This window comes from Lepisosteus oculatus, chromosome 12, assembly GCF_040954835.1.
Source record: "Lepisosteus oculatus isolate fLepOcu1 chromosome 12, fLepOcu1.hap2, whole genome shotgun sequence".
Lineage (NCBI taxonomy): Eukaryota > Metazoa > Chordata > Actinopteri > Semionotiformes > Lepisosteidae > Lepisosteus > Lepisosteus oculatus.
In genome coordinates, this window is record NC_090707.1 from 32,869,175 (window position 1) to 32,881,807 (window position 12,633).

General features: G+C 40.6%; 1 protein-coding gene across 6 annotated transcripts in view; it reads left to right on the top strand.

Moving 5' to 3' along the window:
* The first annotated feature begins 237 nt into the window (after window positions 1-237).
* The window catches only part of adam23a (ADAM metallopeptidase domain 23a), a 106,455-nt gene continuing 94,059 nt past the window's right edge, over window positions 238-12,633 (top strand). For 3 of the 6 annotated variants that reach the window (XM_069196381.1, XM_069196385.1, XM_069196386.1), the window contains exons 1-2: window positions 239-600; window positions 1,388-1,605. In XM_069196381.1, the coding sequence (XP_069052482.1) occupies window positions 522-600; window positions 1,388-1,605 (297 nt within the window). In that variant the 5' untranslated portion in view covers window positions 239-521. Of the gene's footprint in view, window positions 601-1,387; window positions 1,606-12,633 lie in introns of all 6 variants that reach the window. The other 3 variants (XM_069196382.1, XM_069196384.1, XM_069196383.1) reach the window with 2 other exon arrangements.

Consider the following 12,633-nt stretch of genomic DNA (forward strand, 5'->3'; position numbering starts at 1 on the left):
AGGTGTAAATTTGCGCCGGAGTGCTGATGCGTCGTTGGACAACATTATCAGACGGCAAAGTCACAGGCTACTCCGGTTACCGTCTCACGACATGGTAAAAAAAAAAAACATTCTGGTCAGTGTCAACACACATACCGGGCTTTTATATGAACTCGGAGCCTGACAGGCTCCTTCACATCCACACTAGAAACCCTGCACTCCCGCAATTCACATGACCGAGCGTCTCTTGCCTGGAGAAGGGGGCGGGTGTGGGGTGGTGTAGCAGAGACTCCAACAGCACAGCACTTGCGCGTTTGCAGCAGCAGGAACTGCCTCATCAATTCTGCTCGTAGCCACCGCCTTCCAAAGCATCCCTCTGAACACTGCAACAAGGATGCTGTTTTTTCCCCCCTTCTGCATGATATAACGATGACCACCACATGAAAAAAACACCTTTCCCCAGAAAGATGGACCAGAAGCTCTTCACCGCATTGACGTGTTAAAAAACTGAGATTTTTTTTTTTACAATTCAAATATGAATCATGCATTTGATACATCTTCAAAATCTGTGTGCCAGCATCGTTTTCTCTTGGGTCCAACCATTCAGTTTTGCATCGACTGGTATGTATGATATTAAAGCGCTTTTTTTTTTTACGAATGCATGCCAGTTATCCACACTGAAGAAGACACAGATGGTAAATTGTTTTCAGTTTGATTTCCTACTAGAAATAAATTAAATTATTGATATAGAGGCATTCTAGAGAAATGAATCTTCTCGAATTTATAATTTATAATGCAGAGATTGATAAAATAGGAACTGAAGAGTTGTACATCGTTTTTAATTGTAATTGACTGAACTGTGTGAAGATTTCTGGTGAGTACACCTTTGACTTTAGAAAGCAATGTTACAACTAGTCTTGCAATATAACGTATTAATAAGGCCGACACATGCATGTTGAGATGAGATCAAATTACATTATACATTACACATTATAAAGGTTTTAGTTAAAACATTGAAAGACCAGATGAAAGATGGATTGAGCAGAGCTCAATGGCTGAAATAAATGCATATATTCATAAGCAGCAATTTCTAGAATTCAGGTAGAGTGCCGTAATACGGATCGAAATGATAAAACGACTCGGTATTTATCATACATATATAAAACAAATTGTATACACACAGAAATAGCGCGTTCTACGATAGAAATCATAGGAATTTACAAATTCGACACTTTGGCTGTTTTTTATGGACAAAACGATCGCAATGGTACAATAAAATACCTATATAACTACAAAATAACTTATTTTTCTCATCACGTATACCTACTTATCGGCAGTAGGACGCAGTTGTCTAGTTTGCTTCTATATTGGATGTAGGACGTAACCAACACGGTTTATTTTGCATTAGTTTCATCCTGGAGAGAAAATGACTCAGTTTGGGACGCAGTGGGGAACACACCGGAGGCAGACGGCGCAGGCGTCCCTAACAGCGTCAATAGGACCCATCATTCAGGTGAAGTGGAAATCACGTACCCTTCCCGACTCATATACTACCTAAACGAGGATTCGGAGAGCACATACCACGACCTTGACACCCGGGCCAGAAACCAGCTTAAACAGAGCCAGGTAAGTCTATACTTCAATACTGCGGAGTTTCTGGATAATTGGAATGCGCTGTGAACTCCAGGGTGTATTGCGGAGGGAAAAAAAAATCTGTCTAAATACTTTATATGCACACCCATTTCACGCATACTGAGTAACGTGTTTTTAAACTAGTAATGGAATGCAGCAGTGATGTCGAGGCCAGCTTTGAGGCTTGGGGCTGGCCTGTTGAAAATGTAACGCTGTACTTGAGAAAATACTGCAGTGTTGTCATTCATTCCCGTGCCTCCATATGAGAAAGAGGTCTGATGGGGGGGAGGGGAGAGTATTACTTTTAATGCACTTTATTCACAGTACCAGTTTTTGGGGGGACTGTGTGTGAGATTTGGGGGAGCAAGACAAGAGATCCACTGTATTTTTCACAGCAACATTGTGGTGTGTTTGCGATCATGAGAGGAAGAAGTAACAGAACTCTTTATTAATCGTTTGCCTGACGCCTTGCGTTTGAGTATAACACCCATCCATCTTCAATAGCTGCTTACCCAAGCGCAGGCTTGTGGTTACCAGGAGCCTCACTTGGCAGATACAGGTACCTGGGAGACAGGTTGGACAAAGCCCTGAATGATAAGCTCTTTTTAGGGGTAAAATCTCTCAGCACTAGTTCCTTGAAACATTCACATCCTTTTCACAAAAGCAAATAAAGGTTTAGCTTCATATTATTTGAATACTCTGCGCCACTGTTGCCTTTAGTTATTGTCCACTGTACAAAATAGAAGAGAAGGCCTGCACTCTTGTATGCTATTAATTCTCAAACTGTCCTCCTAACTGCATACATGTCCTATACATACTGTATAGGATATATAGATGTCCTATATGTTAGATATTGAAAGCCTTGTGACACTGCTGGCAGGATTTGAGCATCGTCATAATCTGTTGTCTAAAATGTCCTGTGCCTGATGTTTAACCAAGAAAACTGTAATTTGTAATTAACTATTTAGCTAAAATGCGAAGGTGTCCCATGTTAGCTGGAACAGAACTCTGATCGAGACCATTGCTTTGTTACAGACCAAACATGAAGCCATTGGGACATGTTTTTTGTCTGACACACGTGTTTATCGACTGTGAATGCACCTTTTTCTTTTAACCCAGCTGTTTTCAGAACTGTGGCATGACTATAGTTTCAAACTTTTAGCGTGAGACCTAAAACATCTAAACATATAGTGTAACGGATTTTTGTGTTGCTGTGTAATTTTTAAAACATCTTAGAAAATGGTAATACTGGCCTATTATGAAATCCCACTTTAGCTGCTGAAGGTTTGTGCATTCCTGCAATTTTCCCTATGACCCTAAATAAGCGAATTTATTTTGAAAAGTTATATTGTGTGGACGAAATAGTCATTTCTCCAGGGTGACCGATTTTATATTCATTTTTTTAATTTTATTTTTGGCCTCATGCATTTGAAATTAAATGTAACCAAAACGATTTGTTCTCGTTATTTCTAGTCCTGAAATAATTATTCAGTGTAGTAAAATTCCCCTCATTATAAACTAATCGGGACTCACTTAAGCTTTCAATTTCAACACCATAGTAAAGCTCAGTTATAAAGCACTGACTGTAAAATCCCACAGCTTCAGAACAAACGGCTCTGTGGAGGCTGTGTTTTGGAGGGACATTTAAACAAAATTCTAAGGGTACCTTAAATGTTTCCATTCAAAATGTCAATAATAACATTGTTTTCAAGAAAATCTGAAACTGGGAACTGTGCTCCAGTTGACATGGTATGACCTATTTAAAAATCTGTGTACTGAACAAACATGTCATATAGAAAATTTTATTATGGGAGATCAATGTCATAGGAAATGCAGAAGTTTATAAATAGAAAAATGAAGGATGTCATGGGGCACTAATGCACTATGATAAGTGTTGCTAGGTTTATTTTCCTGTTTAGAGGCCTTGATGCTCAATGACTTCATTAATCTTTTCTTAATCGTCGATAGACTTTGAAACCTGTTACCACTTTTTAAAAAATACCTGAGCAGATGAAAGTTAATCTCATTATGGAAGGTACAGTAGATGAGTGAAAAAGAGGCATGGATCTCCCTGGAAACATTCACATGTGGATGTTTTTGATCATTTTTCCTAGAATTGTATACCTTATCTGGTGTATTTGGTGAGCTAGATTTTTCAGGCCAGATTGGTGTTATGATATGAGTATTATATGATTTTGGTTATTTGGTTACTCCATGGTGCCTTAGGGAATATTAGCCATTGACAGGAGGTGTTATGGAAAGCATGGTGGCACAGTGGGTAGTACTTTTGCCTTGCAGCACTGGGATCCCAGGTTCAATTCCTGGGGTGCTGTCTGTGTGGAGTTTGTGTGTTCTCCCTGTGTTTCCATGAGTTTCCGCTGGCTATCCTGTCCTCTCATAGTCCAAATACCGGCTTCTGTAAAACTGGCCCTGGTGCGAGTGTGTTCCTGTGTGTCTGCTCTGTGATGGACTGGCGTCCTGTCCAGGGTGTAACCTGCCTGTTGCCTGCCTCGTTAGTCTCTGGTGTCCCAAGAACCCCTGCTGTCGATAAAAAGGTCTTAAAAATGGATAAGTGGATGGTTATTAGATTTGGTGAGGAATGGCTTAACAATAATGGAACAGGAGCTTGAATATTCTCATTGAAGTTATAAGAATGGTTTTTACGCTTGTTCTTTACGAGACCGGACTGTGGGAATCAAAAGATTTTACGATCATAGAACAAAGAACAGTTAAAATGTGTCATAACCATCAAAAACACCAGAGAAGGAAGGGAAAAAGTAAAAGCACTGTGTTGCATTCTCGGAGGGAGACGTTCAACAGTAGTAGGAAGAGAGAAATCTATGTGCAGGCTGCAAAGGAACCAGCTGGGGTGAAAAACAATTTTTCAGCCCTCTTTGGGTGTGATAGAGAGACAGAAAAGAGGCTGGCATACAACGCAAATGGCAAAAGAAAAATCACATGAAAATAGATAAGAAAACGTGTCAAGATGAATGGAAATCTGGGCTTGGGTTCCAGGAGAAGTGTGAAAATCTGGAATCTGTACATGCTTGGAGAGGCTCTGAAAATGAACCCGTATGGTCATTGAGCGCTCGTGCAAAGTGCAGTCTTTATTTTATTATAACCTTGGCTTCCGAAGTCTTTTTGGATTAAGTGTTGTGGAAGCCCTATTAAAGGACACGGACAGAAAGGTCAATGTAATCAAGGATAAAATGGGAAACTCGGCTTCGAGAGATCTTTGATCCTCACTGCTCTGACAAGTCTGTGACGAAATGCGACGAGTGAGAGAGAGAGAGATACTAACAGAGAAAGGGGATTAGTAAGACTGTGGTTGGGAGCATATTGTGGTGTGTGGATATCGTTCTTGCTTTAAACTGGCTCGCTAATGCAGGTTGAGCTAAAGCACTGGCCCAGAAGTGCATTTAATCTACAGCTTCCATGTGTGTTTTAGTAATATCATCATCACATCACTAACAATAACCACCAATCCAGGTCGGGCCTGGAGCCTATCCTGTGAAATATTGGGTGCTGGAATGAACAGAACTTGGAACGGACGCCAGTCCATCACACACACAGACACAAACACACTCACACCAGGGGCCACTTTTCCCAGAAGCCAATTAACCACCCAGCATGTCTTTGGACTGTGAGAGGAGACCAGAGCACCAACAGGAAACCTACATGAACATGAGAAGAATATGTAAACGCACCCCAGGAATTGAACCCAGGGTCCCTGCTCTAGAAAGCAGCAATTAATAGTGCTGCCCTAGTCATGTTAGGATATGTTTAATTTCAGTCTTTTTAATAGTTGCCAAATGAAGCAGTCCAACTCAGATTCGAAGGCTTGTCTTCATTGTCTGTCCCTTTGATTTCAGGACGTGGACTCTTCATTTCGAGTAGAGAAATATCCTAAACTACCCTTTAAAATCACATAAAAGTATATGCAACAAAGAAGTTTATTCATAGGTTTAAGACAGTTTCCATGTTTCGGTGTGGAGAGAAAGCCTTAGTATTTTGCATTTTAAGAATGAATTCCAAGGATGAAAGTTTAAGTGCTATTTTCATGAATAAGCTCTCTCGTGTGTCAGATAAAGGTAAACCTGACATTCCTCTTCCATGGAAATTTTACAAATTCTAGTAAGGAAAAACAGTTTTGTTCTCATGTAAACATTACGGTACTTATAAACTTAGTCTATATATACATTATAATATAGTATAGACATTACAGTATATTCCTGGTTTTATGACAGATGCTTGATTTTTCAAATTTTAAGTACTCTACAACTGTCCTCACATATTTATATTTAACTCATTTACTCATGTAACGTGGATAACAGAACCATAAACCTTTGAAAGCAGTATTGTCGAATCACAGGTTTCTTTGAAACAGGAAGGTCAAGTGGAGATCAGTAAAGTTGTCCAAGTGTTAAATTAAACTAAAACAACATGCACAGCTAAATGTTTTTAAGCCCACTAACTATACTATATGTAAAGAGCTGGATGATCCACTTCCATACGGTCAAGTTTTAATACAGCTATATTTTTTAAAGTATAGTGTTTTTATTCATTATTTTTATGCATTTTAATAAAGTTTTTTTAAGTTCCTATAAATAGGATATTTCTTTTTATAGATTAATAGGTTATTGCATTTGCATTGCGTTTTTGTTATCAGTGTGTTGGTTACCATAAATTAAAGTGGCTTTTGAAGGACCCTGCCCGTATGAGCTCAAACTTCATGTAGTTTGATTACTTCTAATCCCGTTCATGTGACGTTCATGTCACAGGTCACACGAAGTGCTCTCCTGCAGTTCCAAGAGTAGCAACCCCTCCTTCCTAAATAGAACTTGATCAAATCAAAAATAGCGTATGGTTATATCAAATATAATTTTCTGGTATTTATAGGGATAAGAATCTGTATCCGGGGGTGACTCAGATTGCTAAAACATTTGTGAAGGGGAAGAGCTTACTTTATGGCTCTGAAAAATTAATCTGATCTTCTAGTACCCCTGTGACTAAATACTGTATTCACTTTTTTTGCCCAAGGCATTTTAATATATAGAACACTACAAACAGTAGACTAATGTGACTTTTTAGCGTTGTAACCTTAGTTTAAAGGAATGAAGAAACTGTATAAAAAAAGGCTCATGGTCTCTGTCCTTCCTAACTTTCAGTGTCAGTGTAGACATTTTGCTTTTTGTTCCTCGGCTTCAGCTGCTGTTTAGGTTCTGACCCATGAGGTGATTAATAAATTGAATTTGTTGGTGAATTTTGCTTCTCTTAAGCACTGTGATGTTCCTCGCAAACTGTGCTCTTGGTGTGTAAAGCAGAAAGGAGTAATCTTAAGGGTGTCTAAAGGGGTGCTGTCTGTGTGGAGTTTGTATGTTCTCCCCAGGTCTGCTTGAAAAAACTGGCCCTGATGTGAGCGGGTGTTTGTGTTTGTCTGTCTTGTCTACCCTGTGATGGACTGGCGTCCTATCCAGAGTGTACCCTGCCCTGTGTCTGTTGCTTGCCAGGATGGCTCCCTAACGACTCTATTCCCTATTTTACTGTATTCAATAACACTTGGGAAATGAAAGTTTGAAAGTGAGTTTGTAGAATTTATATTTCAAACTCTTATTTTGTGAATTGCAAACTTCTTAATGCTTAGAAGATAACTTTACAAAAAAAAAGTTCAGAAAGTAATTGAACTACTATAAAGCACGTTAAAGGTTGTAAATTATTATGACATAAACTATGTTTTAGCACTTACTGTACGTTAACAATCTCCAGACAAACAAGAGTGTGGTTGCTTTTGAGGGAAAGTTTCAGGGTGTGTTGCGGGAATGGAACATTTCTGAAAAAATTGCTGGTGTCTGCTATTTGTTTGTTTTCCTTTGTTTTGATTGGGACTTCAAACTCATGGTGATAGTATCGCTATATAGAAAATGTGCCCAGATTTCAGAAACCAAGCCAGGCTGATCTTCTGGAAAAAAACAGGCTGCTGCGGTAAGTGGTGTTGGTAGACCACCAGGTGGCACTCTTTCCTCTGGAGCTGAGTTTAATGCCCCAGTACGCTGACAGGAGGCAAATCCTTCGATTTTGGCTGTTCTTATCATTGTGAAGCAGAAATCACCAAAGCATTGGATTGTTTACTGACTAATAACAGGAACTGGGATCAGAATGTTGGGAGACAGGTTTGTTGTACCCCTCTGGTGATGTGTTGTTGCTATGGTGATCCTGCTCGGTACAAGAGGGAACCACAGGTTCAGACATCTGGTGTCTGTGCTTGGCTGAAGAGCTAGTGGTGCAAAGCCCCCGTCTGGGGGATGACTGAATGTATCAAAATCCTAGTCCTAAGAGGTGCTGTCCTTCTGATGAGACACTAAATGAAGGTTTCTGTGTCATTAACTGAGAAATTCTACTTTAGGACTGTAAAATCCATTGATTTTCTAATGCTTTATTCAGTACTGGTTGATGGGGGCAAGCTTCACAAGCAGTAGGTGCAAGGCAGGGTACGCCCTGGATGGTACACCAGTCCATCACACAGCAGACGTGCACATACTCACACCAGGGGCAATTAACCTACTAGTATGACTTTGGACTGTGGGAGGAAATACACGCAAACCTGACGAGAACATGCATACTCCACACGGACAGCTCCCCTGGTTTGGAATTGAACCCGGGGCCCCAGCACTGCCAGTACTTGCTGCTGTGCCCATAAAATCCTTCCTCTATAAATTTCACCTTACCAAAGCTGGTCACATAATTTCCCTGATCTGCTCTGCACCTCTGCAAAATCCTGTGGGATGAAAATTGCTTCCTAGAAAGAAGCAATCATTATTAAAACCTCAAAACTGTGGTCAGAAACTGTGTAAAATATTGAAATCTGGTTTGAGCAAAATATTTCACCTGTAGGGATTTCACTCAGTACCTCCTTAATTACATTTTAAAGAACCAATTTTAAAGAACCAATTATAATAATAACAAGGTCATTAATGACAATGTTTATTTCTCTGTACTCATTTTCCAGATTTGTTTGTTTTACTATGTTATTCTTAGTGGAACTGAAACATAGGGGGATGAGAAGAGTTGAAAATTTGCCAGATTTTATTAGCTTTAGTCTGAATTAAGGCAGTTTGCATTGGAAAGATGTTCCTTCCTGACCCTTCAGGCATTTGGCAGCGGTCAGATTTCCAACGTCTCTCCTGCTGTTTACTTTAGTTATTAACATGTGGTTGAAGTGGTTTCTCTTAGACAACACTATCACTCCACCTCTTTTCCTATGTATTACTAATTCCTGTCTTTCAGATGTAGAATCACTCGTCATTATCCAGTCCTGACATCAAGCTTTTGGAACGGGCACTGATTTTAAACTGAGCATACCACAGCAACACTCACTGCTGGAGAAGGTCACCTTGGGGATTCAGGATAGCAGCAGTGGATCTTAGGTGTCACTGGAAAGCTGAATTCATACTAGTGCTGCCATCCATGTGTCACACGAATCTGGCTTAGAGGCTGTCTCACATCTTGAAGAGCAGTTTTTGAACATTTCCGCCAACTTTCAGCACCTCGCAGTATATCAGTAGCTTCAGAGCACCACGTTGTAATAACTGGCCTCGTTTCCATACTTCTTGATGAAATTTCACTGCTGAAAGAGAGTCACGCAATCTTTGGATTGCAGTCGTAGCGAATACAAAGAAACAGAAAGAGAGGAAATGGGTATACTGCTCTTTCTCTCATCTCTTTTTGCAGTGAAAAGTGGAAAAGTGAAGAGTGCAGGTTCTTATAGTCCCGGTTTTGATGTGTTTGTGGGTTTGGCTCTGCGAGCCAATTTTATCAGAAGGCTTCTCCTGGTTCTAAGTTACGGTCTCATTACTGTGTGATCAGAGCTACTGCTTCTACATGCAATACCAATAAAGGATTCCAGAAATAAAATTCTGACATTACTTCTGTGAAGGAATTGTGTGTGGTGAAAGCAGGTTAGTCTCTTATAAGACTCAGGATAATTAAGACGTTTTGTTAGGAAAGAAAAATAACCTGTCCGTAGTGGCTTAAAACAACACGGAAACAGCCCAAGACTTTTAAAACTTGTGCAAACTGGCACTGGGATTCTGTAAACCCAAGATCTGATTGTCTTTCAGGAAATAATGGGTAGCAGTGAGAGTTCAGAGAACTTTTTGTTGAGAGTTTGGGCAGTACTCCTGCCGGCACTCAGGCAGGAGGCACTCCTCCTGCCTGTACAGTACTTTCCTGGCCTCTGCTTCAACAACAGGGCCAGCAGCAGCAGAAAATGCTGAACGCCCATTTCTTCCTGCTTACTCTGCACAGAACTGTTGTTTGCAAAAGCAACACTGTCCAGGAGCTGTGGTTGGTTGTCGTCAGATGACAAGCCCTCCCTTGGCTATGTGAAGAGTGTAGTTTACGCACATCACGAGTTAAAGGACATGCTGAATTACCTCTTCTGTTCTTCATAAACTACCACACTGGGTTGATCCGAAACTGCTAATATCGTCAAATCAAGGTGAAAACTGCAGTGCTATAAGTATTCGAATAGCTACCCAAGAGACATGACATGAACCAGATGAGACTAGTGTCAGAAACGTTAAGAGGAATCCAAGAAAATAGACTTGTGGCACATTTTACAAGGCATGTGGAATAAAGTGACTCATTGCGCACACTGAGAACATGAGCAAAAACGTGAGCAAAGGATGGAAATACATATTCTACATTTTTTATCAGGTTAATTGATTTTAGAACAAAAACGTCTTGTCTGCCCTTGTCCCCCCAAAAAAAGCCTTCTGATTCATTACTTGGCAGTTCACCTTGCAGCAGGACAATGAAAACAAACATACTATACGCTTAACCAAGGAGCTCATCAGGAATCGTGTTGCGTGTGCATTTTACTTGTTGAAGAGGAAACTAAAGTCGGAAAATCTCACAACTTAAATTGGTGGAAGTTAAGCAATCTCAAAGCAACATATCAAAAGTCTGGTAATGTTAATGGGTTGCAGACTTAAAGCAGTCTTTGCATAAAAGAGGCAGGCATCCAGACACTAATGTTACGCTCATTTTAATTGATTTTAAGTTAATTTGTCCCAGTACTTATACTGACCTGAAACATGTATGTACAAAAAATATCCAGAAAATATTCTGTATTTTAACCATATTTATCTTATAATCCGAATGACAAAGTTTAATACTACACAGTAAAAATGTCAAATTCCCCTCAATGTAACAAAACTTGCTTTTCACTTTTTTTTCAACTCTTTGTGTTCTGGAATGTTTAGGGAAATTGGCTCTAATCCATTGTTTTTTTCTTTAATTAAAACTTGAATGCCCAAACTGTGTTCCTATTGGTGCAAGAAATCAAATGTCAGGGAAACCGAAAGAAAAAATAATTAGAATATAGTTCAGGTGGGTAGCTGCTTCAGCATGCGTAGTCTGCAAAGGAACAAGTAATAGGTTTATTCCCTGCTGAAAAGAGAAGAAAGAAAACACAACGTTTTGGCTGTGGAGCCTTCTTCAGGTGTGATATGTCGAGTGCACTACCTTACAGTGTTGGGGCCCGGGGATAAGTTTAGGACTATCTGTGTGGAGTTTGTATGATCTCCCTGTGTTTGTGTAGGTTTCTCCCAGATGCTCCATTTTCGTCCCACAGTGGAAAAACATGCGAAAGGTTAATTGGCTTCTGGGAAGAATATCCCTGGTGTGAATATGTGTGTGTTTGTGCCCTTGTACAACCTTTGCACATGTTCAGCCTGAATAATGTAGAAACAAGTGTGTCACAGTGACTCTCGCAAGGACATGCTAAAGTTACATTATCATTGCTTTGCTGCCGACATTCCAAAGACAGTACAATTTATGCAGTCAACATCATGATTATTTATCCTCCAGCAATTAACCCTAAAGCCTGGTGTGTTTACAGATTGGTGACAGAAATAACCTCTCTGAATACTGCATTTGAATTATAATAACACAGCTGTCGGTCTTTGTTTTATTTTACTGAGTATGAGTGAAGGATTCATTCTCTCTTGTGTTAAAAACGAGGCAGTGGAGGCTGGACACAGTATGTTTTGGGGATCCTCATTTAGTTCATATAATGTAAAATGTCCAACTCTCATTTTATGCTTCCATTTCAATTGGCAATTCTTCTTCAGCTATAAATAAGATAAATATTGTAATGCATACGGCCACCATTGCAGGTTGTGTGAGCCGGCTTACCATCATGATGACGTCACCGCCCTTCCCTGTGAATAGCAGGGACCGCAGCTGTCGGGCTGAGGGGAGATCTCCCTTTGGCTCAAGTGGCTGGGTCCCTGTTGAGTGATGCCGGAGGCCTGGGTTCGAGTCCCTGAGGGTGGGGGGGCCGACCTGAGGTGGCAGCAGCGAGGGCTCATACCCACGTGAACCTGAGAGTGTTACATTGGTGTCAGTAGTGGGATGGGATAGCCCTTCGCTGAGGACAGTAAATTAAGCGGGGGAGAGTGTACAGTAATGTGTATGGCCACCATTGGTTGTGAGAGCTGGCTTACCAGCGCAGTGATGTCACAGCCCTTCCCTGTGAATAGCAGGGACCGCAGCTGTCGGGCTGAGAGGAGATTTCCCTTTGGCTCAAGTGGCTGGGTCCCTGTTGAGTGACGCCAGAGGCCCGGGTTCGAGTTCCCGATGGTGGGGGACTGACCCGAGGTGGCAGTGGCGAGGGCACATACCCACCGTGAACCTGAGAGCGTTACAATATAAATAAGGACTGTATGCTAGAACTCTTTTACTATCACATGAGAGAGGCAAACAAGTTACACACACCCTCTAAAATGCAAGGTGAAACTGAAACGTGCAACAAATGTGAAAAACATTATATTTTTGCATAGCAAGCCTCTAGCCCCATCATAGCTAATGTGTTGAAAAGTGGAGAGAAGCAGCTCTATTGATAAAACTGCAAGCATCTGACACATCACAGGGGTCGTAGCCATGTGGCCAAAATCAAATCCATACAACCATGGAAGTTTTGGTTCAATTGAACCCTAGCGTTTGGACATTCCGGAAGAA